The sequence below is a fragment of the Brassica napus genome, chromosome A2 (genome assembly GCF_020379485.1).
Source record: "Brassica napus cultivar Da-Ae chromosome A2, Da-Ae, whole genome shotgun sequence".
NCBI classification, from domain to species: Eukaryota; Viridiplantae; Streptophyta; class Magnoliopsida; order Brassicales; family Brassicaceae; genus Brassica; species Brassica napus.
Window position 1 is genome coordinate 3,976,862 of NC_063435.1, and position 26,300 is coordinate 4,003,161.

At 37.2% G+C, this 26,300-nt stretch overlaps 6 protein-coding genes and 1 pseudogene across 7 annotated transcripts; 4 read left to right on the plus strand and 3 right to left on the minus strand.

Annotated features, from left to right (window-relative positions):
• Positions 1 to 94: 94 nt before the first annotated feature.
• Positions 95 to 3,771, minus strand: LOC106407347 (annotated as a pseudogene).
• A 180-nt stretch (positions 3,772 to 3,951) lies between these two features.
• Positions 3,952 to 4,384, plus strand: LOC106386469 (ATP synthase small subunit 6-A, mitochondrial). Its single transcript, XM_013826315.2, has 2 exons — positions 3,952 to 4,178; positions 4,338 to 4,384. The coding sequence occupies exons 1-2, from the start codon at positions 4,058 to 4,060 to the stop codon at positions 4,382 to 4,384; spliced, it is 168 nt and encodes a 55-aa protein (XP_013681769.1). The 5' UTR covers positions 3,952 to 4,057.
• A 381-nt stretch (positions 4,385 to 4,765) lies between these two features.
• Positions 4,766 to 6,300, minus strand: LOC106386457 (pumilio homolog 18-like). The gene has a single exon (XM_013826309.3). It carries the CDS (start codon positions 6,094 to 6,096, stop codon positions 5,023 to 5,025), a length of 1,074 nt encoding a protein of 357 aa, XP_013681763.1. The 5' UTR covers positions 6,097 to 6,300; the 3' UTR covers positions 4,766 to 5,022.
• A 3,249-nt stretch (positions 6,301 to 9,549) lies between these two features.
• LOC111211399 (dnaJ homolog subfamily B member 8) lies at positions 9,550 to 11,389 on the minus strand. Of its 2 annotated transcripts, XM_048750293.1 has the most exons (5): positions 11,037 to 11,377; positions 10,766 to 10,937; positions 10,434 to 10,466; positions 10,199 to 10,293; positions 9,550 to 9,957 (listed from the first exon to the last, which is right to left on the minus strand). In XM_048750293.1, the coding sequence occupies exons 1-5, from the start codon at positions 11,349 to 11,351 to the stop codon at positions 9,736 to 9,738; spliced, it is 837 nt and encodes a 278-aa protein (XP_048606250.1). In that variant the 5' UTR covers positions 11,352 to 11,377; the 3' UTR covers positions 9,550 to 9,735. The 2 variants fall into 2 exon arrangements, with proteins under 2 accessions (XP_048606250.1, XP_048606255.1); XM_048750298.1 differs by lacking the exon at positions 10,434 to 10,466 and having other exon boundaries at positions 11,037 to 11,389.
• A 57-nt stretch (positions 11,390 to 11,446) lies between these two features.
• On the plus strand, positions 11,447 to 14,422 carry LOC106447203 (UDP-glycosyltransferase 76E1-like). The gene is made up of 2 exons (XM_048750287.1): positions 11,447 to 12,869; positions 13,384 to 14,422. The coding sequence occupies exons 1-2, from the start codon at positions 12,335 to 12,337 to the stop codon at positions 14,271 to 14,273; spliced, it is 1,425 nt and encodes a 474-aa protein (XP_048606244.1). The 5' UTR covers positions 11,447 to 12,334; the 3' UTR covers positions 14,274 to 14,422.
• A 1,529-nt stretch (positions 14,423 to 15,951) lies between these two features.
• Positions 15,952 to 17,319, plus strand: LOC106447205 (protein SENSITIVITY TO RED LIGHT REDUCED 1). Its single transcript, XM_013889078.3, has 2 exons — positions 15,952 to 16,173; positions 16,279 to 17,319. The coding sequence occupies exon 2, from the start codon at positions 16,331 to 16,333 to the stop codon at positions 17,147 to 17,149; it is 819 nt and encodes a 272-aa protein (XP_013744532.2). The 5' UTR covers positions 15,952 to 16,173; positions 16,279 to 16,330; the 3' UTR covers positions 17,150 to 17,319.
• Positions 17,320 to 17,484: 165 nt separating this feature from the next.
• LOC106447206 (E3 ubiquitin-protein ligase RDUF2-like) lies at positions 17,485 to 19,527 on the plus strand. The gene has a single exon (XM_013889079.3). The coding sequence runs from the start codon at positions 18,205 to 18,207 to the stop codon at positions 19,378 to 19,380; it is 1,176 nt and encodes a 391-aa protein (XP_013744533.1). The 5' UTR covers positions 17,485 to 18,204; the 3' UTR covers positions 19,381 to 19,527.
• Positions 19,528 to 26,300: the final 6,773 nt, after the last annotated feature.

Consider the following 26,300-nt stretch of genomic DNA (forward strand, 5'->3'; position numbering starts at 1 on the left):
ATAGTGAAACTTTATGGGTTCTGTTTTGGTTTGGGGCCATGCCTCTATATCCAAAAGCGTAATCATTAACAACATTCACGGCATGTCACTACGGTTTACAGAGTCAGTGATTATAAGACTCATATACAAATCGGGTTCAGATCCAGAAGACTCAAAACACATTTTACAAATGAAAAAAAAAGAAACTGATCCAGTTACATATTATTACATGGTCATGGGCCGTGTTACATTGTAGCACATACAAACTATCTTGCCCTGGGAAACATCCCAGTGTCAAAGCTCATGCTCACTTCATGAGAACTCTGAGAATCCATATTCATAGATTTTTCAGGTACAAGTCACTCTTTCAGTTCATTAGCAACTTGGGACATGTTTGGTCGGTTCACCGAAGAAGGATTCACACACGACATGGCCAGTTCAAGAGCCCTCCAAACAGAACGAGACTCGTAGTCCTTGTGTAGGTTTGGATCCATGATCTTAGTAATATCTCCCCGGTTAAGCATAAACCCAACCCATTGTGTTATGTGAGACTTTTGACGGGATTGGTCAATCACGGGCTGGTTTGTGATCATCTCCAATAACACAATTCCGAAGCTGTACACATCACTTTTCTCACCCAGCCGACTCGTTCTATAATATCTGCAAAGTAAGTTAAATGGTTACTATACTCTTGAAACCACTGAAGAAGAAAATGACAACTCATAGTTACCACATTGTAGTTGTTGACTAATGATAACTTACTCTGGATCAAGGTATCCAGGTGTACCGGCAACAACAGTTGAAACATGGGTTTCACCTCCGACAGGGAAAGATCTCGAAAGGCCAAAATCGGCGAGCTTGGCCTTTAACTGTTCGTCCAGCAATATGTTTGTAGTTTTGATATCTCTATGTACAATAGGCGGTGTGCATCCAAAATGTAAATATTCCGATCCTCTTCAAACGAGTGACTGTTTTGTTAAATCCACCAGAAGAAAGTCATTCTAATCTTCATCCATTGTCTAAGCTTAGTAACTGACTACTAACCTTTTGACAAAAAAAAAGCTTAGTACTAACCTAGTGCAGCCTCCAGAGCTATTCGTAGCCGATTGGCCCAGCTGATAAAAGAGCCACCACGTTTTCCTGAATGTTTGATTCTTTAGATTTTTCTTTTTCTTGAAAGTATAAATATAGTCTAGCTAAATTCTTGAATCATGAAGAAATTCAAGAGTTTACCAGATAGATATTGTCTTAAGTCTCCATTTGGCATAAACTCATATATAAGAGCCAAGTGATCTCCTTCATCACAATATCCAACAAGGCTCACCAAATTTGTGTGGTGAACTCGTAGAAGAAGATCGACCTAATCACCCATGGGAAAGAGAAACAAGAGATAACATAAAGGTTGTCAAGCTAATTAAGTTGATCATATAATGTTTTTTTAAAAGTTATGCATACCTCTGCCTTAAAATGCTTATAGCCTTGACTTGATGATTGAGAGAGTACTTTAATAGCTACTTGTTCAGAACCATTTAGTGTACCATGAAACACAACACCGAATCCACCTTCCCCTACAACTCTTTGGAGATTATTGGTCATTTTCATAACCTCTGAATAAGTAAACCTTCTCTTTTTCATCTCGATTGATGGTTCAGATGAATTCGCATATGCATCATTCACCATTGGCGTACTCGGTGGAAGCTGTAGAGCTATAGAGAAGAAAGGGTAGGGAATGAAAGAAAGATTATTCACTGAATTTTGTAGTTATTTGATTTCTTGAGAAGTCTCATGCAAATTACCTTCCACTGACGACGGCTTTTTCTTTTTGAGAACTAAAACAAGAACCAACACAACAACGCTTATGACCACAGCAGCAACTGATACAACAACTATCACTATAAGTTTCTTGTTGGAGTCTTTTATGCATGAACCAGAGAGACAAAGCCTTGGGTTTCCATCAACTCTGCAAGAAGAAGTGTTGTTCAAGGCATCAATTCACAAAGGGACAGTCCTACGAACAGAGGAATACCAAAAAGAATTTGGGAAGTTTCTTACAGTAACTCTAATCCCTTTCTTCGAAGAGCTTGAGGAATGTTACCATAAAGATCGTTCCCGCTTAAATTTCTATTAAAGAAGAGCAATTTTCATGCATAAAGACCCATGACCCAAATAATAAGTAATACAAAACAAGCTGAGCAGCGTACATGATCACCAAAGGTTTCATCTGGACTAGAAAGTCAGGCACCACTCCAGTCAATTTGTTATTTGACAAGTCTCTAAAGTTTATTTACAAATTAAAGTAAAAGGTATAATTAGTCTACGTCCATGATAAAACCACTATTTTTGGCTTGGATCAACATTAGACACATACTTACAGTTTTTCTAGTTTTGTAAGGTTTTGAATAGCTGCTGCTATGGTTCCAGTTAACCCGGCTGAAGACAAGTTTCTGTAGATTTAAAAGCATGATTATATTAACATATTATGAAGGTAATTAAACATATATATGAGTGTGTAATGTTATGACTTACAAGGATGTAATTCTTGGAGGTGTAGAACTTTCGGTGTTACTACAGTTCAACCCATCCCATGCGTACTGTTGAGGAACGCAAGGATCTCCTTGCCACCTGATTCTGCTCAATCCATAGGCAGCTTCAATGTTCTTGATAGCAATCACTGATGTAAAGTTTAAGTATGTGAGACTTAACATGTGAAACCACTGTTCTAAAAATCGGTTTAGGCGGTGTCTAGGCGTCGGCCTATGCCTAGACAGCAAATCAGATCTAAACAAAACGATTTTGCTTAACCAATTTAAAAAAATTGACTTAGACATTCAAAAATCGGTCTATAGGTCAGCCTAATCAATAATCTCTTATAAAACGCATAATTACTGTCTAGCAAATCTTTTGTGTGAAACTGAATCCATGTAGCATCAATACAAAGAAAGATAAGTTATCTGCATAGAAGTGATCAAAATAAGTAACATACCGTCATTTTCATTTGTCTCCGATTGTGGAAACTTGATAACCGTGTAGATCTCAAGAGCGTTAAGTAGAGGAGGAAGAGTTGATCTTGAGGTTTTTATTAGCTGTTACCTGCATCTCTCGTCTCCGCAAGTCTCCGGAGGAGTATCCAGGAGAGTATTTATCTCTAACTTTGAAGGAATGATAGTTTCAGTACTAACAACTCCGTTCCATAACAAGTCAAACTCCCTAGTATCATTGTCCTGTAAATCTTGTATCTCAGCGAAGTGGCTGTACAAGTAATACTGGTCACCAGGATTAGGGGGTGTCCAACTGATTGTCAACGGCGCACTAGCATTGGATGGCGTAGCAGCCGCTGCAAGCGCCTTTTTAGGTGGATCATAATCGTTATCATTGCCCACTTCTAGAGTAGTAGAAATCTGTGACCAACTCTTCAAAAAGAAATTAAGCCATCTACGATCATAAGCATCATCAGGGTACCTATTTGGAACACGTTGTATTAGCCATTGACTACATAAGTATCATGAGCGGTTCTGAGCACAACCAAGTTAAACATTGACTTATAGTCCTCAAAAATTATTTTCTACCAAAACTGTAAAAATGCTATTTTCTGGCCAAAAATTTTAAAAATATATTTTAATTGTTTCATTAACAAGTTCACCTAGATGAAAATGTAAGTTAGAAAATAAAAAACAAACCAACATAATTGCATCCGATATGATGCATAGACGAAATGAAGAAACGGACAACACCTAAATAGAGCATTTTCCAGATGTACAAATGAACAGATCTTTCGTGAGAAGGATGATGCATGGGATATCACCGGTGGTGAAACGACGGCTATGAGCCCTTGGCTATGACAATGAAAGCTCTTTCACCGGCGATCAACGATTGTAGTGCTTGAAACGCAGTCGCCATTTCAAAGCAATATATTTTTTATAAATAACGATTTTTACTGGGCCGGTTTTGGATGTGGCCCATTAAAAATATTTGATCCATAACGAATTTTGATCCAATATAAGTCATCTATCACTCGTCACTTTCATCGATCGTCTATTCGAAGCAGTCAACAGGAGCCGAAGTTTTAGAGAGGAGAGAAATGAGGTTGTTCGATCCATGGCCCGTGTTCTTCAAGAGGGAATGGAAACGTACCTGGCCGTTCCTCACCGGATTCGCCGTAACCGGCGTCCTCATCACCAAGCTCACCGCTGGATTCACTGGTAAGTCCTTTTCAGATCTGGCCGATCTTCTCTGGAAATTTCAGAATCAATCCGTATTGTGTTGAATCGGATCGGATATATCCGAGATTTTTGTTATTGTATTTGTGTGTCTAGTGATTCGATTGATGTGGAAACCCTAATTATTTGATTGATTTGCAGAGGAAGACGCCAAGAACTCAAAGTTCGTCCAACAACACAGGCGGTAATGCTCATTCTTACTCTCTCGATCAATCATTTCAATGTTCATTTACGATTTGTGAAATGATTTAGAATCTGAATATGATTTGATTAATGTCTCTTAACTAGCAACTAGCAGTACTGTGTTCTAAATCTTAATGCCTAATGTTTGATTTCTCCGCATAATCTGTTTCTTGTCTCTAAAAACCGTGTTATCTATGACAGAGAGTCCCAATCTGAATCCTTGCGTGGTTTGGTTATAAACACTAACTCTGCTCTTCTCTTGCTTTGTGTTTCAGGTGATCACTTGTTTATGAAAACTATTGCGCCAGTGCTTCCGCTTTCAAACCCTATTCTAATAACATCAAAAGAGAAGTGTTCTCTCTTGTCCTTTCATCATTTTGTTTTGTACTCTTGAAACAAGCTTTTAAATAAGCCTTACATTTGTGAATGATTGAATTCATCAACAAAGCTTTTTGGTTCCTCATTTACTTTGAAATTTGTGCCGTCTGTTATTGAATTGAAAACTTGGTTTGGTTAAACAATAGATTTCAGTACAAACACCAAATATCTCATTACAAGAGTTTAGTTAAGAAACCATAAAACCTCAGAGCTTTCAGCATATGTCGTAGCAATAGAACCTAGCATTAACTAGTTGGAGAGAAACCTAATCAATCGAGTCCAAGAATGTTGCAATGGTGTAAGAGCAAGACGCACCCAAGAGATCACGAAAAGGCTTGAGCTTATTCACCAAACCCCAAAACAGATCATCCCTAGTAGCAATCTCCGCCTGCGCGACTTTAAGTGCCTTGTACACCACGAAGTTCCCATACGTACCCCTCGCCAGTCTCACCAACCTACCTCCTTCGCACTTCAAAAGCTCTTCCACCACCACAACCATCGACTCCTTCGTATCCAAAAGCTTCTCCATGATATAGCTTCCATACCTCTCGAACGAAAGCTCAACGCAGTGTCCACGGAGGTTAACAGCAATGTTACGCGTGCATTGCAAGTCATTTAGGTCAAGCACGTGTTGCACCACGAAGTTCCCGTAAGCATGGTAGCTGAAGGGGAGGGCGTTCACCACGACCGCGTACAAGAAAAAGATTCTGCAGTAAGGATCGTCCAACTCGGTTATGCAACGGTTTAGCGCGACGCAGCCGTGTTGGTCACACGCCAGATCAACCGCGTGCTCGAGAATGTGGGGGAACAATGCCTCCTTCATCACGTTGCTGAAAACTCTCAGCCCTTGAATGAAAACGAATGACGCCTCCTTGTCGGTCATGATGTCGAGGAAGCTGCGGAAGAAAGCGGCGAAGAATAAGGTGTCCACGTCGTTTGATTTCCCGAGGAGCTTCTGTAGGCGGTAGGAGCCGTTCTTGTTTCTTGCGATGGTCAAGAAGTAACCAGAGTGTGACGTCAGGAACCAGGCCATCCTCCGAAGATCGGCTGCTTCTAACTCTGAGATCACCTCTCTAAACTGAGCCGCACCACCGTCTTCTTCGCTAGTCATTAAGTTGCGCAACGATCGCATGCACGTGTCCGTTTCTTGAAGTGTAGAGGTTGCAGAGCGAAGTGAGTTGATTAACGATCGATTCTCTTCGGTAAGATTGACGAATCTTCTTGGTGGGATGAATCTTGGAGGAGGAGGAACCACAGGAGACTCTTGTTCGACGGATGCTCTTGCGGCGGCTGAACGGGGCGGTGTCGTCATCGGAAAGGGATCGGCGCCGTTCGCCATTATATATATAGGTTAACTCTGCGGAGTTAGTAAGGGGTTTTGTTGTGTGATTGTAGAGAATGAGAAAGTGTTGAGATCTGTGGAGTGTTGATACTTTAAAGGGAAAGTAAATATATATATGTGCATGGCGAGGTCGTTGGAGTATATTTTTTTTGGCAATGGCGAGGGTAATTTTCATTTTTTTCGTGCCAAGATTTTTTGAGCTTCGTTTGTTTTATACTTTTATGTAAAGTTGGTTTTGTTCGTAATGCCCTGTCGTTTTGCCTCACTTGCATATCACTCACATGGTTTTATTTGTGATGATATGTTTGGTTTTATTATTATATTCCTCATGGATTTTTCTTCTTTGTGGGGATTTTGTGGTGTTATTATCATGTTGAGTATTATGGGAATTTTCAAAGATAAATCCCAACTGTTTTTATTCTATTTTCGTGTTTGTGAATTTTACCTTTGTCTTCAACATAATTCAACAATATTGATTTCAAATAAACTCATACTTTATAATTATTATTACTTAGCAGATTGATACATGCTTTATTATTCTTATTTATATTATAACTCCAAAATTAAAAAGTAAATGACTTAATGTGCAAGGCACATAAAAAAATCAGCTTCATAAATACTAGTTTCATAAGAACAAGAAGAAATATACTAGTTTTTTTTTGGTAAAAAAAAGGTGATTTCACTTCTTTACCGGGAACCCAAGCATTGTAAATAGTTTTTCCCAGCGTAAATTGAACCCAAATAGCGGTCGGTACAACCGTAACTCCTTTACCACTAGACCAACTTAACGTTGGTAAATATACTAGTATTTAGTCCAAGTAAAGAATTCTTTAACCGGTTTATTATTTCTCACTAAGGAAACACCTTTAAGTTCAGCAATATATTCGTGAATCTGACCACATCGAGGTAGGGCGGCTCCTCTATATGCTCTCCATATTATAAGATATTTTTTATTCTTTGCATCCTTTAATTCACATTTCCATACTATTCTATTTGATCCTTTCTCCTTAACCGGAAAGCTGTATATGGTATGGGGTAATACATAAATGGCACCTTGGGTTACGCGTCTGTTGTTCCAGCAGTTGACATTTGACAATGAGTAAATGACCAGCTCCAAGGTGGTTTTTGAATTGTAAAGTGTTTGGAGCACATCCAGAACTTTCCTTAAAACCAAAATACATAGCAAGAACTAACAAAAAAAAGAAGAGATAACTCATTTTTGATTTTGGATCTAAAGACTCAATGACCCAATAGTATTTATAATATTTTTTTGTGTGATAAATAAGGTAATAGGCCAAATATAGACACACAAATATTGACCAACTAAATTTATGGCCAGACGAGCATCCAGTGTCGAAAAGTAATATAATTCCATAAGATCAAATCAAATAAATTAAACTTGCAAATTAATATTGACCACTATAACTAAAGAAACCAAATCTAAGATTGTCAAAAATTTATGCAAGTGTAATACCAACAGGGTCTATTCGCATCACTTACTCTCTTCTTGGTATATCGTTTAACATTAATCAACATTTTGCTTTCTCTCTGCATCTGTTACTTGAGCCCTTTTGGCTATATAGATGGTATATGAGTGAGTATACATGAATTTTACTTAAAAGTGTTTGATCATACTACTATAGTTACATGGATCTCAATTTGAATCCTTAAATGGATTTAGGATTTCACAGAATCTAAAACACTAACCATCCTCTGCATTTTTTCATGGTTGGTTTGAAATTTTCAGCGGATATGTAGAAAGCTGGAAACACATTGCTGATTGCAACCATAATTTCCAAGCAGACATACAATGATCTTTTAAATTATCGAGACAATTAAGCCGTTACACTTAATCTTGACTCTGTGAAATCTTCGAGGTCTTATACACTTTAAGTTTGACCTCATAGATTATTATTTAGTGTGTTCCGTTAAGCTTATGTTCCAAGCAACTCAATATCTATGAACCCTTTGGCACATCTTGGTCAAGATTCTCTTATCCTGTTGCTTGAACCAACATTGTTATGGCTGATTTAATACACTGTTTGGTAATTTGTGTTTGTAGGAAATTGATTTTCAGACCATTTTCTTTCAGGACACGGAAGAAAAAAACAAAGGAAGAAGAACGCAGAATTGATTTCATAACTGTTTGATGAAAAACTTAAGTACATAATTAGAAACAAACTACTAACGAACACTACTAACTACAATATAATTCGTGGATCTTCTTCAGTTTGTGTCTCTCCATCAAAGATGATATTAAGCTTGTCATAAAGTAGAGAAGAAGTCAACTAATATAATCTTGATCCATCTGTTGCACATTGTAAGCTAATTGGTCTTCATCACGTGTCAACTCTTGGGTCCACTCTTCATCCAATTCTGTCAGTATAGATATGTCTCCAAGACGAGCGGATGTTGGTGGTGGTGGTTTTTGATCCTTGGAATAAATGATCATGGTGAGAACAGCTTCTAATCCCTTTGACGCGTATATTCCCATGAGATCTTCTATCCAATCTTCTTCTTCTTCTATATCCATGCCTTCGACTTGTTCATCCTTCTCGATGATCATGGTTTCTCTTGGTGGGGACGTATTCTTTTTTTCCACGGCCACGTACGGGTGCGGCAAAACAGATATGTTGTAAAGCATTGAGCATCGTCGACGTTGAAAAGGAATCTACGTTTGCCATTGTATATTAGAGGTTGATCAAATTTTTATAAAGTGTTGTGATTTGTGGAGTATTTATACTAGTTTAAGCTTTTGTTTTAATATACCTTCTCCCATTAGGAAAATATACCTGGTAAGGTTTCCTTTCTTCCGTTGTAAATCATATATGGAATTTCCTTATCTATTGTTTTTTTTTTGTAACAGATAATGTCTAGCTTTTGTTGATTGATTGATTATAGTTCATTTAGGATTAGTGATTATTATTACTACTAGAACTAGGATTGACTTTGGCATTTTCCAGCTCAATCTTGTTGTCATCAATGATACAGACTCTATCAAAACTCTGAACCAAACATGAAACTCCATATATGCGTACGATATGAAATAGTCGACTCCGAAGCAAGTATGTCTGCCTTTATATTTTGAGTTTGAGTCACATGTATGATCACAAATTGTGATGAATCTATTCTTGTATACTCTTCCATGTATATTGCAAACCCATGTCACTCTTTTGGTTTAAAAATTATCTTCACCAAAAAAAAAAAAAAAAAAAATTATCTTCACCAAATCATAGTAATCTTCCGAAGATTACTATGATTTGTGGAAAAATATCAAGCATTCCAAGATTACTATGATTGGTTGAAAAATATCAAGCATTCCACAATTCAAATGAGTGCTTCAAGTTCCGAGTACAATGGTGTGATACTGCACCTTGTGTTACTTGCCCCTACCAGCCAATCTAAATTTTTTTACCTTTTTTTGAAAGAAAGTTACTATAGAATTAAAAATTATGTAAATCATGATCTCATCTATATAAAACCTAATTTGCTTTCATGAAACAATATTCTATAACATATACACGTTCTTAACACCTGTAGAGACAAAATCTTTCATGGCTTGAAAGAAAAAAACATCAGAATATCTAAACCAGCTAAAGAAAAGAGAACATTTCACTGCAACTTTTGAGATTATTATTATTGCAAGCCAAGATCTTTTTTCAACTGAGCTAGCGTTGCTTCAATCTCATCAATGTTGTCTTCTATACTGTTCTTCGTGCTATTACTATTATTCCCTGGTGATTTCGAGCTTTCTTCAAAATCAAACCTTTCTCCATTTTTGCTTGATCCATCATCATTGTCTTCATCGCTTATGTTAAGTTCTTTCTCAAGAAACTCCACAAACTCTTCCCCAATTTCCTGAGAGAAAAGAGTGATAAGGAAACATGTGAATCAGAAAGATCCAACACCGGTTTTAGTCTCACTATAGACATTACCATATTGAATGAACCAGGTTTCTATATAATCTGTTTCTCCTATGTCCTAGTTACAAGGTTAAGCTAAAACTATTAAAACAAAGGGAAGATCCAAGCTCTTTAGTTCAGATTCATATTTGATACGCACTAAGTACTCCGAGTTATCAGTAGTTGTTCGGTCTTACCGCTAGTTCCTCCCAAAGACTTTTAGGTTTCCCTTGTGAAGACGCACTAGCTTCCCAGTTCTTAAACTCTTCTTGAAGATCTTTGAAGAAATCCCCTGTCAATATACCACAGAAAGTGAGCCTTCTAAGTAGACAATTTACTACAATGTCCTTTGCATCAAAACTCTAGACGTGCAAAAAGAAAAAAACAATCTAAAGACAGAAAGAAAATAGATTTCAAACAGGTTGCGTCTACCTATTGTTATTTGAACATCCTTCACGAATTCACCTGCATTATAAAGTGTGCTTGTGCATAAGATAACACTGTCCTCAATCAACCTAAGCACATGAGAGAGAACACCTCACAACATGACTTCTAACCACAGCCATTAAAGGGTGCCTCAAATTTCACATTAAATTTCCAAACACTATGCACATTGTCAAATAAATATGCTCTTGGCTAGATTCTATAGCACTATGCTTCAACTAATACGTTTCCCACTTTACAAAGCAGGATCTTTAAAACAACCACATTTCACTAACTTAATGGTGTATTATTCATCATGGGTGGTTAGTCAGGGTTTTTACCAAGTCCATAGAAATCTTCCTCGACTTGACTGTTGCTTTTCCTGCTTGTTGTTTGACCCGTAGAGGAGTAACCAGAAGCACGAGTATCTGAACCGTACTTACGCCGTGACTCAGAGTTAATCAAAGTGGTGTACGCATGTTTTATCCTCAGAAACTTCTCCTGCGCATTTGCCTGTAACACCAAAATAACACCAACGCAAAGACTCAATACTCAGAGATGCACACATAACATATAAAAGCATCATACATAGTTCCAAATTCGAAAAGTAACCTCTTTGTTAACATCAGGATGATACTTGAGAGCAAGTTTACGGTAAGCCCTCTTTATATCTTGAGGAGTCGCTGATGGGGACACACCAAGAACCTCGTAAGGAGAGGAGGCTCTAGCTCGTGGTACTATGACTCGATTCCTCCGTCGTCTTTCATCACAGCTCCGTCGGTTATAGAACGAACCGCCGACGTAGCACCGGTTCGTTACGGGAAAACCCAGAAATTTTATCGGATAAAGGAATTGAATTTGAGGAAGATGAGAGGAAAGGAAGAGACTTTGTGATGTTGGAGACAGAACCGAAGATGTTGCGAACATAGTTTTTCCTCTTGTCTCAATGGATCGAGTGTCTTCCTTTTTGGATAATCGAATTCGGTTTTCTCTTAACCGGTCTTTCTGGTTTCCGGTTTACTATAAACCGATATCGTTCTTGTCTAATTAGAACGGTTAGCTTTGTTCTTGTTTGATAAAGTTTGAAGCTTTGATCTTCACCCATGAACAGATTGCTCTTTTTCCGAGGAAGAAAGATTCATGATCATCATTGGTGACATCTGGGACTTCTCGCTTGATGTGAATTTCAGCTTAGCTTATTAGGTGAAATGTGGAGAAGTTGCAGATGCTAAGAAGGTGTTCGATGAAATGCCTAAGAGAGACATTACTGGTTATTACCAGGACTCTTTTGGTATCTTTATATCTCGCTTGTTAATATGTATTCGAATTTCGGTAAGGTAGAGAATATGATGAAGGTGTTCACGATTTGGTTGTGTTCAATGCTATGATCTCTGGTAATGTGAGGTGATGTTTTTGGATGGTCACTTTTAAACAGATGTTAACTCATGGCTTTGAAGAGATTAGAGCTTTATGCTTGTATGGTGGATCTTTTGGGCCGAGCAGGAAAGCTTGTTGAAGCCTATGATATGATCAAGACTAATGCTAATGCAGCTAGATTTTTTTTGTGTGGGGCCCTTCGTTAGGTGCGTGTAGGAATGAATCATGGGAGCATTACTCTTGCAAGGGTTGCAGCAGAGCAGTTAGCAGAGCTCGAACCAGAGAACTCAGGGAATGGTGATTGCTTCTGTTCAGTTTGTACACCAATGATGGTAGTTGGGAAAGTTTGTTGGCTATTATTTTCGTATATAGACTTGTATTAAAAAGACAAAGTAAACCTTTAACTGAAAGTCCAGCCACGGCCACGTGTTTGTGCAATGTGCTGGTCCTGGTCCTGGTTATGAATTTAAAGCCTTCGACTTCTTTCTAGTTATGAATAAAGAAATAAAATCTTCAGACCAGAGGAACAGCGAATGTCTCTCGACCTACATATCAGATTCAGACCAGATCAAGGTGAAAGAATGGAGGAAGAAAAGCGAGTGAAGAGAAGAATTGTTTTAGTTCCAGTTCCAGCGCAAGGTCATGTCACTCCTATTATGCAACTCGGGAAAGCTCTTCACTCCAAAGGCTTCTCCATCACTGTTGTTCAGACACAGTACAATCGAGTTACCTCTTCCAAAGACTTCTCTGATTTTCACTTTCTCACCATCCCAGGCAGTTTAACCGAGTCTGATCTCAAAAACCTCGGTCCACTCCAGTTTTTGATGAAGCTCAATCAAATCTGCGAGGCGACTTTTAAGCAATGTTTAGGTCAACTGCTGAAGGAACAAGGTGACCATGATGAGGTTGTTTGCGTTGTCTATGATGAGTACATGCATTTCTCGAAAGCTGCAGCTATTGAGTTTCAAATTCCGAGTGTTGTCTTCAGTACTACAAGTGCTACTGCCTTTCTCTGCCGCTCTGTTTTAGCCAAAGTCAACGCAGAGAAGTTCTTGATCGACATGAAAGGTAACCAAGATTCTTAGCCTCTTTAGTACTAGGCCTGGGGACTTTGTCCGAACCGGACCAAACATAAATTTTCAATTTTTGGTTTGGTTACGATTTAGTTCGGTATTATTTTGAAAAATAATTCGGTTTTCAGTTCATTTGCGATTTAGAAAAATAAAATAAAAAAAATTAAAAAACTAAAATTAACCGAAATAACTGAACTAACCAAAAATAACCGAATTTTTAAAAAGACAAAATTATCCTAATATTTTAAATAATTTTTTTTTTAACAACTAATATTTTAAATAATTATATCGAAATCTTACATAAATCCCAACAATCGCTTATTTCTGGAAAAAAATTATAAACTGAAAACCGAACCGAACCAATTTTCATTTTGGTTCATTTCAGTAGAATTGTGGCCGAACCAAAAATAACGGAACCGAAAAAACCGAACCGCATGCCTACTTTTTACCTTCGTTTTAAAATCCATTAAGACCAGTCTAAATGCTGTTTGGTTTTGTGTACTATGCAGATGTTGAAATGCAAGACAAGTTGTTTCCAGGGTTGCATCCTCTAAGGTACAAGGATCTACCAACTTCAGCATTTGGGCCAATAGAGAGTATGCTCAGGGTTTACAGTGAAACCGTTAACACTGGAACAGCTTCCGCTGTTATCATCAACTCAGCGAGCTGTCTAGAGAGCTTGTCTTTGGCACGGTTGCAACAAGAACTACAAGTTCCGGTATATCCCATTGGTCCGCTTCACATTGCAGCTTCTGCACCATCTAGTCTGCTAGAAGAGGACAGAAGCTGCATCGAGTGGTTGAACATGCAGAAACCAAGATCAGTTATATACATAAGCTTGGGAAGCTTAGCTCTAATGGAAACCAAAGACGCCTTGGAGATGGCTTGGGGGTTGAGTAATAGCAACCAACCTTTCTTGTGGGTGATCAGACCCGGTTCCATTCCTCCCTCGGAGTGGACAGAGTCCTTACCGGAGGAGTTCAGCAAGTTGGTTTCAGAGAGAGGTTACATTGTGAAATGGGCGCCGCAGATGGAAGTTCTCAGACATCCTGCTGTAGGAGGGTTTTGGAGTCACTGTGGATGGAACTCGACGCTAGAGAGCATTGGGGAAGGTGTTCCAATGATCTGTAGGCCTTTTACAGGTGACCAGAAAGTGAATGCGAGGTACTTAGAGAGTACTTGGAGAAATGGGATTCAGATGGAGGGAGAGCTGGAGAAAGAAGCTGTGGAGAGAGCTGTGAAGAGGTTGCTTGTGGATGAAGTAGGAGCAGAGATGAGGAAGAGTGTTGTTGATTTGAAAGAGAAGTTGGAAGCCTCTGTTAAAAGTGGAGGTTCCTCATGCAGCTCATTAGACAACTTTGTTAATTCCTTGAAAACGAAGAATTTCATGCAGCAATGAGATAATTTATGTTCATAGTCAGAAGTGTATCAGAAGAGGTTCATTTAGCATTATGTATCAAATGGCATAAAGAAAAAAAAGAGAGGACGTTATTTTATTTGAAGTGTAATGATTTGTCAGTTATCAGTAAATAAAAGAGTTGAAAGGCTTGAGCTTCTCCATTACAGTTGCTGAAACAGAGTTCAATATTTTGAACTCATTTGGTTACTAAAGTTATTTTCACTTTGCCACCAAACCAAACAATTCAACTAAATCGGATAGGGCCGGTATGGTTTCTGATGAAGATCAACAAAGACTGTGAGGGGAAGTTTCAAGGTCAGTTAGAGTCAGTTGTTGCATGTGTCATCATCTACCATGAAGATCATGTTTTTTGTTAAAGCTGCTCTGAGCTTGCTAATGGTAAAAGGAAAGAGTATCAGAACAACTCCATCAATAGTATGAGGAAGGAGTTCTCAAAAATGGATTAGTTGCAACTAATCCATTTATGAGAACTCCTTCCTCATACCATTGATTATGGTGCTCTCATACTCTGAGTATGAAGAGAAGATCATGTCCTCTTAGCGTCAAGCCTCTCTGTAAATGACATTGTGACAATCATCAAGTTCACATAGCAACATTACTAGCTCATAGAAATTTGCACCATACCTATCTCTGAAAATTATTGTTGGTTTGATCCAATAAATTAAGATTCCTACACTGAAGAATCTTCAGAAGAAATAGTGGATGATTGAGTTTAGATATGAACCTGGTTCTTGATAGAAGGAATCTATGTCGAATCAATCTGAGATTCTTGCTACTTTTAATGTAAGTATATGAGGTGAAAATAACTTATTGTGGAAATGAGACATTAATGGCTAAACCAACTAAATTTTTAATAACAAAAAGAAAGACAACTAACTATTTGTGGACAAAGAGAAGGAAAACATAGTGCATTCACTTATTGTTATAATGTCACTTTCTTCCTCTGGTTGGGAGTTTATTGGTGTGTGGCCCTCCAACATAAGCAAAGGATATTATTGCTTAGGTAAGAGAAAAGTGTCAATAGAATGGCTGCTTAACTCTAATAAAAAACACCTTTACAAGATTTGATTGGTTTCTATCTTTAGAAAAATAATCATATGATTCAATGATAAATTAAACAAATGTTAGTCAACGCAATTTTTTTATAAAAAAAACTCTTATCTGACCATCTGATATTGATTTCATTATCCAAAGAAAGAAACAACTAACACGTTGAACAACACATGAGACGTTGTCTTGAATTTCAGATGTCTACAAGTCATAAGCAAAGAAGCTCTTTGCCTTATGTAAATGGGATCAGTATAAAACTAGTGAATTCAGAAAAGGCTTCATTTTCTAGAAAATTTGAATTATTTGTGTGGTAAACTTGAGAAACTAGCTCAAGACGACTAGTGATTTCGATTAACAGATCCGTTTATGATCAGAAGAGTCTACACCTAACAACCCAGTAAATAAGCAGTAAGGGCACAATAAGCCATAGACCTTTTAGTTCAGTTAACTTGTTATTCACGCCAGCACCGACAACTGATGGAGAGGTGGTGATCATGGATCCCAACTTATTCTACTGCATCATATACGGATTTTACTATTGAGTACCATCACTGAGGTATGTTGTGTTTCTATTACAAATTGCTACTTTTCATCAGCAAATAATTAACCACACTCTGTTATCTTAGTTAATGGGCCTTAAATAAGCCCATTTAATTTACAACCACCCGAATATCTTTCTACCATATCTTCGCCTACGAGTCGCTCGCCGGCTTCCCATCGCTGCAGGACTCGGAAGCACCAAACTCACCCCCAATGCGTCACTGAGTCCACCCGTGTGCCTCGTATTCCAAGCTTCTTCGATCTCCCTCTTTTGGTTTCGTTTCTAATCGTAAGTCTTATCTCAAATTAGACAGATCGTAATTAAACAAAGAAATTGATAAATGTAGTTGATCCCTTCAGATCTAATCGTAGAAACATTCATTGTGATGTTTAGGTAATGGAATCGTTGCAGAAACCCTAATTTAGGAGGCTTGTGTTAAGTAGCAATGGTTAAAAACACTAGTGATGGTGAGTGGACAGTGGTCTTACCTAGTAAACGAAGACAGGGGAGAAGAAAACCTAAACCTAAGATTCAGGAAGAAGAAGAAGAAGAGAAGCCATGGAAGTCAGATGATCTTGAGATCGATCCTCAAAGGCAAGCAAGAGTGAAGCTGAAGATGGAAAACTCTATCAAGAAAGTCGAGAGCTCAAAATTCTACACTACATTCTTGGAACAGCTCAACTGCCCCGAGGTTTCGGACCAGTTTCGCCTCGTGTTGGGAACCGAAACACAGCTTCAGATGGTGATGTATGGTATAGGAAGCATCGAGTCTTACGAATCTCCTAGGTTTCAGCTCAGCATTGCAATCTTGATGAAGAGGGAGTTTGATTGGGTTGGTAACATTGAAGTATTCGATCCGGTTCTCTCGGTGACTGAATCTAGTGTTCTGGAATCGTTTGGATGTACTGTTTTGTCTGTGAACGAGCAAGCTCGTAGGGAAGCTTTGAAGCCTACTCTTTTCTTCATGCCGCACTGTGAAGCCAATCTGTATAACAACCTGTTGCAAGCAAACTGGAGGATGGATAGGTTGTCGAGAATCGCGTTGTTTGGGAACAGCTTTCAGATGTATGAGGAGCAGGTGACGTTAGACCCGGGAGTCATCCGTGCCACCAAACGGATCATAGCTGCACGAAGAATCACTAGTGAGTTTGCTATTGAGACGGTATCTGATGATTATTTTCCAGCGTTCCATGATTCAAGCTGGCATTTTTTCAGCTCCTGTTTAGACTCGGAGCTGCCATTGTTGGTTTCAGAGGGATTATAGATCATTGTTTTTTGCATTTTGTCAGGTCTTTGTATTGTCTATCCTCTTCCTGCATAAGTTTAGCCATTGAAGTTGTTGACTTTATCATTTGCTTGAAACAGTGAATATGTTATCATAAATTAACATGTTGTATTTAGTTCTCACAGCTAAGTTGATCTTCTTGGTTTAGATTTGTGTTTGTTGTGACTCCAAGTTGTGGTAATCAGTTGGTATAGTTGCAATTTGTCTGTTTTCATTAGTTGCCAACAAAGGAAAGGAGACAAAGACAAAAGGTAGTTGAGCAATATCAGTCTTTCTTTAATTTTAATATTAAAAAGACAATTACAAAAGTTTTCGTGTATGTATAATCTATTTTTATCAACTTAGCACCTACATACTAGTATCAACTAGTCAATGCATATATAGATACGAGTTGGTTTAGATAATGTATTCTATCAGTTTATTGAGCCATCAACGTGTAAGAAAATCTAATTTTCTAAAGACTCCCACCTTCCACCTCTTTGCCAAACATTATAACATGTCACAAATTGTTTTTACTTTTTTTATTGTCAACCACAAATTGTTTTACTTAACAAATGTAAAATACAGCATTTAAGTTATAGAAAGGGGAAAAGTGAAATAATTATTAAGCAGTCGGCACACTTTTGCTTCTGTCATGATTCACAGGCCGAAACGGTGTCGTCTGGTGGTTTTTCCCAGAAAAAACGGAGATCAAATGGGTTCCACATAAGGCCCACAAACAGCGGACACGGCGCTACTTTTGAATTTTCTTTAAAAAACGTTCAGCGTTTGGTCAAAACACCTTACAGACGCCTCGAACGTTCCTTCTCTAGACATATATAACGACTGTTAATACCTCCGCTATCTTCTAGACTTCTACCCAGTCAAACACTTACCACGTGTCTATTTACCGTCTAAATCCAACGTCGTTAATTCCGCTCGCACGACCGCTTTAAAAACCACGTTTTCATTTTCTCATCTCTCTCATTTAACTATTAGTCAGCGATTCCCCTCTCTCTCTCAGATCCTCTCACCGAGTCAGAAGGTTTTAAAAGATGCCGTCAACGCCGCCTACAACTCCGTCCACGACGTCGTATTGGTGTTACAGCTGCACGCGATTCGTCAGCGTCTGGGCTGAACACGGCACCACCGAGGGCCTCGCTTGTCCTCACTGCGACGGCGGATTCATCGAAGAAGTCACCGATTCCTCCTCCGCCGCCGCCGCCGCCGAATTAGCCTCCCCAGCTTCCGCCGAAGTTAGATCGATCAACAGCAGCCGTAGATCCGTGATTAGACGGCGGAGATCCAGTCGCCGTCCCTCTTTTAACCCCGTCATCGTTCTCCAAGGAGGCGCCGGCGAGGGAGAAGACGGAGACGCGGCTAGGGACCGACGCGCTTTCGAGTTTTACTACGATGACGGATCCGGATCGGGTCTCAGACCTCTTCCGGATTCAGTATCCGAGATCCTGATGGGATCCGGATTCGAGCGGTTGCTCGAGCAGCTGAGTCAAATCGAGGCGGCGGGTGGCGGAATCGGCAGATCCGGGAACCCGCCGGCGTCGAAATCGGCGATTGAGTCTTTGCCGAGAGTCGAAATCTCCGATTGCCATATAACCGCGGAGGCGAACTGCGCGGTGTGCACGGAGGTTTTCGAGGCGGAGACGGAGGCGCGTGAGATGCCGTGTAAGCATATTTTCCACGAGGACTGCATCGTGCCGTGGCTTTCGATTAGGAACTCGTGCCCGGTCTGCAGATTCGAGATTCCTTCGGAGTCTAACCAACAAGGGAGCAGCGAGGAGGGTGATAGCGCCGTGGGGATGACGATATGGAGACTCCCCGGAGGAGGGTTTGCTGTCGGGAGGTTTAACGCGGCGATGAGAGATGGGGAGAGAGTGTTGCCTGTTGTGTTGACGGAGATGGATGGTGGTGGGCTTGGGGGTAACAGCGAGGGGCCTAGACGGATCTCGTGGGTTAGAGGTAACGGGGCTGTTGAATCAGATGGTAGTAACGGTGGTGGATCCGGGTCGGGAGGGAGGTTGAGACGGATGGTTCGTGGAGTGGTGTCGTTGATGAGGAGAGTGAGACCGAACCGTGGGTCGAATTTATCTTCTGCTGCTGTTTCATCTTCGGACAGTGAAGTGGAATCTAGGGTTATGGATCGGTCTAATTCAGTGCTGAGGAGATACTTTGGGAGGAACAGAAGTAACAGAGGTTCTTCAGTTCTGCATTGATATATATAATGGTTTGTTTTGTTCATTATTCAAGAGTGTATATATAAGAGTTCAGAAGAAAGATTGCAACTATTTTTAAAATTCGATTGATTCTTCGTATGTTACATTACATCAAAATTTCTTAATGATCATTCAAGTTTTCATGTTTTTGTTTAGCTTTAGCTTTTGTCTCCTCGAAAGTTTCGTCGAGATTTTGGCTGTTTTGGTTTCCGAGAAAGTAAAAAAGAATGCTTGTCGTTTAAGCCTTATTTTTCCTCGGATGCTGAGAGAATTAATAGTGGGCCTAGCTGAGAAATGAGCATTGATGGTTAAGTTGCCAAATTTGAATTCAAATTCAACTTCCAAGTCACCTTTTCATTTCGTACCTCGACCATGCCGTTCTATTTGGGTTCCGAACGGTTGACCAGGTCAAAACTGTCTAGTTCAAAAACTTAACTATGACAAATCAGTTAATAAAAGTGTGTTTGTGTGTGAGAGACATCATTCATTTAAGAGTTATTTTCATCCTAGGGCAGTTTCAAGTTTTTTATTACAAGATAGAGCAGTTATTGCTCCTAAGGTAGTTTTTTACAACTAGAAGCTGACTAAGTTTATTCTTGCAACTAAATGGGTTCCACAATTTTTAATATCATTTTTCTTCTCTTTCTCTAACAGAGAAATAATTCTAAAAGTAACAAAATGAAGAAGTTGATAGATCGTAATCTGAACAAAATATTGAAGAATAAAATGAAAAATCCTGAGAAATCCCAAGAGAAAATCTGGAAAACAAAATGAATAATAAGATCTTTTCATATTTGCCACCGAAAACAAAATGAAGAACACGATTGCAGTTCTTCTGTTTCTTTGCCATGAATCAACACGACGAAGAAGCAAAAAAAAAGAAGCAAAATTTACGTTTTTGTTGTAGAAACAGGGTAATTTTGAGCTTGAAATAGTGTCTTATACGATATTTCTACAGGTTTAAAGGTTTAATAAGCAAGAAAAATGAAAAAAGTGATGATTCAGGTGAGAATAATGGCTGGCGGCTATAGAGAGAAATTGCAGAAAACCCTAATTGATTTTGGGGAAGATGAAGTTAAAATTACGAAAATGCCACTCATTAAAAAATGAGTTATATGTACATGATATGTTGTACATACGGTTATACTATCCACATGTACAACAATCCATATGTACACTATTTTGAAATATTACAAGTAGCTCAACAATAAATTCAATTAGACATTTACGAGTTTGTAACATAGATTTACAAGTTTTAACATTGTATGTTCATATGTACACAAAATTAATATCACATGAGAATTCAAAGCAAAGTCTAAATTGTTTTGATTATGTAAATTTTGATTATGAGAATTCAAAGCAAAATTAATGTACACAATTTTTTTTCACAAAATAATAAACAACTGTTTTTTCAACAAGAGAAATGTATCATATGTCCATTCTGATTTTTTCTTGTCCTTATATATGTATACACGTAAATTTATGTACAATATGATTTTGTAAATGTACATTGTGATTTTGTACACCCATGTCGTGTACACTACCACATTTGTTGTACACATGTACGAGACCAACCTTTAATTTACACATGTACACTAACGAATGTACACAACTTCACAACATGTTGAACATGTAGCATGTGTCTCAAACATATGTGTACATGTAAATATCCGTTAAAAGATAATATGTATATTGTACACGTATGCACTTGTCAATAATGAATATATCTACATGTTTGTTTACCAATATTGACATGTACATTTTATCATGGTGCACCTTCACATATCTCAAAAGATAGATTGTGTAATAGAAAAAATTATTTCGTGATGATAGTGTACACTTTGATGATAGTGTACAAACAAAACTATGTAAGGTGGACATATTTCAAAAAATTTACAAATGTAGAAAAACATTTTGAAATGCATTACATGTATACACCATATACACTGCCTACTAATTGTACACAGTTTCTAATCAACCATATACACTGCCTACTAATTGTACAAAGTTTCTAATCATAGCCATTTGATGTGAACACTATACCATGTACACAATTGTTTTTATTATCCACATGTAACAAAAGTTGGAGGACCAGATGTGCAAATAAGCAAAACTTGACCATTGTTGCTCTAGTGAAGCTTTCTCTTCGTTCTGCGACTAAAGTGCCTACGATTCCGACGTCCACAACTCTGGTTCCGGGCATGATGACCACGTCGAGGAGGAGAAGATTTGACCTTGACGTGGATAGCGGTAGAGCTATGTTGGAATGGAGCTTAGGGTTTGAGGTCGCCGACAATGGAATTTCCGTTGGAGAAGAAATGTTGGTTGTTCATTGGAGAAGAAACCACAAGGTTTTTCACCACTCCAAAAATGATCTTGATTCTTTTTTTGTTCTATTTTCATGAACGATTGTTCATCATAAAAAAAATTTGTTTGAAATCACGGAAAGAATTGTCTATATTTTGTTACTAAAGATCAGTTCTTTTCACCGTAATAGTCTCGTTCTGCAAATTTCAATATCTTTTTGATCTCTGAAAAAAAATATTTTAATTTTGAGAAAAAAGAAAACAAGGAAAGAGAAGAAGTGGGACCTAGCAGTTACAGCTTGTTTTGGTTTGAACCAGTAAACGTAACCAAAACGGAAGAAAGTTAGGAAAAAGTGTTCTGGTAGTTGAAAGTGACTTATTGTGTTATAAGAAACTTAAAACTGCCTCTCAGTGTAATTCTTTCATGTTTCTTCATTTAATCATCAGATACAGACGACACTCACAAATGTTCGGTCCCACTCACTACTGACCAACCTTCTCAATCTCATCCTCATTTTGCTTTTTTTTTTTCTTATTCTAAGCAAGCACCAAATATCTTCCAGCTAATACCGAACTGTAAGTTTGTAAGCGTGGAGCATACGGTGCTGGCGAATAGACAAAGACCAATGATCTCAGTAGCAAGCTTTTGAGCTCAAGTAAACGTCCCAATTTCCACATTTTATGGACTGGTGAAAGAGCTTGAGTCTGAAATTAACCCTCCAAATACATAGATATAAACCATACAAGAATACACAGAAGGTCGGATCCTTTGAAAAAGGTCTCGACGGTGAACATCTCATCTTTTGGATTTTAGCATATGGAAGCAAAACCACAGTAAAGTAATTTGTGTGTTTCTTAGCAGAAACTACTCTGTTCTTGGCTCTTGCAACAGTTAAACCATGTACCAAATATATAAAGAATTGCGTCTATGCAGACCTGCGTCTATGTAGTGTGCGTATTATGTGTTGAGCTAGTCTGTATTTTGGATCTTTATACTTTGGCCATATGTAACAGACTACATATCAGCGATTTGATCCAAAGATTAAACTTTATTTTCTTACTACCTCTTCAGCTCATGTCTGAGAACTGAGACAACGAAGATTTTTTTTTCCGTTACCATTAAGAGTATACCACAACAGTTTTGAATTTGCTTACTTGGATACGATAACGAGTTTAAGGATAGCTCTACCGGTGTACTAGCTGACCGGGAGACAGCTTAGACATCCATTTAATTATTCTGGTCCAAAACTTCTTGGAAACCAAAAAGGGTAACATATCTATAATTCAATGTCCTACCATATATTGATGTCTATCATTTATGCTCGGTTTCGTCACGCCCTTCATCACCAGCTGATTATTTAAATATTTATTATCTAATATATTACGAAGGTACGGGCTCGGGCTATATATAAACACTATTTTCCTTCAATTTCTTATAAGATTTCTTGGCTTTATGGACGTTACTCCTTGACCTCGACACATAGAGAGAGGATCCATATCAAACCCTAAATCGAAACCTATGCGTTTAGGAACTTACTGCGTTAAAAGGTATGTATAATTGGAACTTTATAAGGGTCACCATTATGTAACCAGTTTACATATGGAATAAAGTTACGAACAAACTTTTAAGTAAAAAAACAACAAACAAATTTGTCGACTCCTACCATAGTATTATCCCACATCCATATTAAATTATTTACGTAAATTATTCTGTCGATAAGTTTAGAAGTAAAACGAGTCTACTTAATTCAATGTATTTAATTTATACTCATTATATTTTATGGATGGAAGATAGATTGATGTTATGATATACCTGTCATTATGCTCGGATTTGTCATGCACGACATCACCAACTAAATATTTGAGTAGTAATTTATAAATTTGATAGATAATCAAAGAACGGGCACGGTCTCGGTCTATAATAGTTTTTTTTTTAAAATATCTATGCAAGATGTGTTGGTTTTGTGGACGTTACCCTTTGACGCAAGGTTGCTTGAACCAAAAATCAGAACTTGGATGATTCAGAACTCAATGCACTATAAAGTCTTTAATTTGCATTGTTGGATAACACGGCGCCATGCATGATTGCGTAAAATTATAGCATAAAAAGTGAAATAATATATGAGATGAGATCACTGATCAAAATTGTAAATTAGGAGACGGGCGAGGCTATAATAATCCACCCCCTACCTGTTTGAGCCTGAAATTGTGAATCAAAATCTGTAAAACCGATAAATATACAAAACTAGCTAGGGGATTACAGAGCAGTTGTCTTGGCCAAAATGTGTAGATCTTTTGAGTGTTTGACGTACGAATTTGTAAAGATCATTTGTAGTTTCTGACCAATAAAAAGAAAGGAAAATGATCAGCTGCTGTCTTCGATGGCAATGCATATGAGTCAGTACTGCATAACGAATATATCAGTGGCGTCAGACGGAAAATTTACCGGGGCAAACTATATATATATAACAAAAAAAATCTACAAATAATATTACACCATTATACAATAGAAGACAAAAACAAAAATGCAGGATTGAAAAGAACATATCAACAAAAACAGATAAAAAGGAGACAACATAAACTTTTAACTTAAACTAGATTATGACCCGCTCTTGAAAGAGCGGGTATATTTTTATATTAACTATATTTTTTGTTTTAATTTATTTTAAGAAATTTGATTTTCGTATTTGTGTTTTTTTATGTAATCATATTTGTGTTTTTCTTTGTAATTATATTTATATATAAATCTTAATCAAAATCTATTTTATAAAATAATAGCAATTTAAAATTTGATTCGGCATACGCTAGTTCTTTGTAATCATATGTACGTATACCCATTTTTTTGTAATCATATTTATTTGTTCTAGATCTTGACCTGCGGGTATAATATTGGTTTTGTAATTTTTTATGTTTCTATAAATATGTAATATTTTTCTGTAATTTTTTCTTATATATTAAAAAATATATTTATATACAATTATATAACGTATGGTTATCGTAACGTAGTGGGTAGTGTATATTTATAGAAAAATGTAGGGTTATATCTAAATTTAATAAAAACAAATTAAATACTTTGTTACATAAATTAATTTGTTCTATTTATAAGGGATTTTGTTTAGAATTCATTCCATTTAAATCATAAATATGTTAGGAACTATATAATTTTAAGATCTAAGGCCATTAATATTTGAGTATATGTCCACCAAAATCTAACGAAAAAAAATATCAGATTTGAAAAGAAAACATCTTATCTAATGTTATATTTGAATAAAAATATGATAAACTGATTCATGTTTGTATATATCTTTTGTATATAATAACAAACACGTATGTAATTCGAATTCGGTGATCTCGTTTGATTACCACAATCACATATATTTGTGTTCCTTCATCTTCATATCACTTTTGGTTTGAAAATCTGAAGTCATATTGTTACCAAATTCAACCAATGTTTGTTGGATAAAGTTATATTGTAAGTCTATGGTATGTCATATTTTCTACATTTATTGAGATGTGTACACATTATTATACAACTGGAGTTACATGTGAATAGGCATGGTCTGGACCGATGACGAATTAGACCAGAAATTATTTGTATACAAAGAAACATCAATATAATGTGAACTATCTTACGTGTACTAACCAGATTAATGTAGTGTATGATTTAATTAGTCACCAATTTAATTTAGTTACATGTATGATTTAATTTTTCGTGGTCCAACTGTCCAAATAATAAATTACCGTAAAAAGGACATAACTGCATTTGATATTTTCCATTGGCATTAATATCAAACGGTTAAGATTAACTAAAAAAAACGGTTATGCAAATTGGCGTTACATAATATGTGTCCACTAAGCAAATTACTTAATTAGAGGCTCCTTAAATAAAGGAAAATAAATTGTTGGACTCTACTTTTATCAATGAGTCACACTGGTGTTTTAATAGAATAGATTCATAGGGGACATTAGAACAAATTTTACCACTTAACCTATATAATTTTCTAATTATCAGCAAATAGACAAATTATTTCAGTATTTCATAGTGGACACTAGAACAAATTTTACCACTTCAACTATGTAATTTTAACTAAGTGGACACTAGAACAAATTATTTCAGCAAATAGACAAATTATTTCAGTATTTCATAGTGGACACTTAAACTATGTAATTTTAACTAAATGGTTTTGATCTAGTGGTAAAAGAGTTCCAGCTGGAGCTTTTGTCATGCGTTCGATTCTCTTTAGCTATCCATAAACGTTTTAAATAATAAAAAAACATGGGTTTCTATGGGCTTTTTGGTGATTAGTCTTTGGACCTAAAAAGCATTAATTTGGAATCACACCGAAATTATAAAAAAAAACTATGTAATTTTCTAATTATCAACAAATAGACAAATTATTTCAGTATTTCATAAAGCCATTAGAACACATTTTATCACTTAAACTATGTAATTTTCTAATTATCAACAAACCGACAATTATTTCAGTATTTCTTACGAAATCTCTTTGACATATTTTGCAGAAATTCCAAATTTAAATCCATTTTCAAAATTCAGAACTCAAATCTGAAAGAATACAGAACTCGATCGGACATACTTCTGTCGTTTTCAAAAAC

Excerpts from the sequence above, each read along its gene's own strand:
- LOC106447206 (XM_013889079.3), top strand. The coding sequence starts at position 18,205 with ATGCCGTCAACGCCGCCTACAACTCCGTCCACGACGTCGTATTGGTGT.
- LOC106386469 (XM_013826315.2), top strand. The coding sequence starts at position 4,058 with ATGAGGTTGTTCGATCCATGGCCCGTGTTCTTCAAGAGGGAATGGAAA. Across the intron at positions 4,179-4,337 it reads GCTCACCGCTGGATTCACTG|AGGAAGACGCCAAGAACTCA; the intron begins GTAAGTCCTTTT and ends ATTGATTTGCAG.
- LOC106447203 (XM_048750287.1), top strand. The coding sequence starts at position 12,335 with ATGTCTCTCGACCTACATATCAGATTCAGACCAGATCAAGGTGAAAGA. Across the intron at positions 12,870-13,383 it reads GTTCTTGATCGACATGAAAG|ATGTTGAAATGCAAGACAAG; the intron begins GTAACCAAGATT and ends TGTACTATGCAG.
- LOC106386457 (XM_013826309.3), bottom strand. The coding sequence starts at position 6,096 with ATGGCGAACGGCGCCGATCCCTTTCCGATGACGACACCGCCCCGTTCA.
- LOC111211399 (XM_048750293.1), bottom strand. The coding sequence starts at position 11,351 with ATGTTCGCAACATCTTCGGTTCTGTCTCCAACATCACAAAGTCTCTTC. Across the intron at positions 10,467-10,765 it reads GGAAGATTTCTATGGACTTG|GTGAATTCGTGAAGGATGTT; the intron begins GTAAAAACCCTG and ends TTTATAATGCAG. Across the intron at positions 9,958-10,198 it reads GTCTTTGGGAGGAACTAGCG|GAAATTGGGGAAGAGTTTGT; the intron begins GTAAGACCGAAC and ends CTTTTCTCTCAG.
- LOC106447205 (XM_013889078.3), top strand. The coding sequence starts at position 16,331 with ATGGTTAAAAACACTAGTGATGGTGAGTGGACAGTGGTCTTACCTAGT.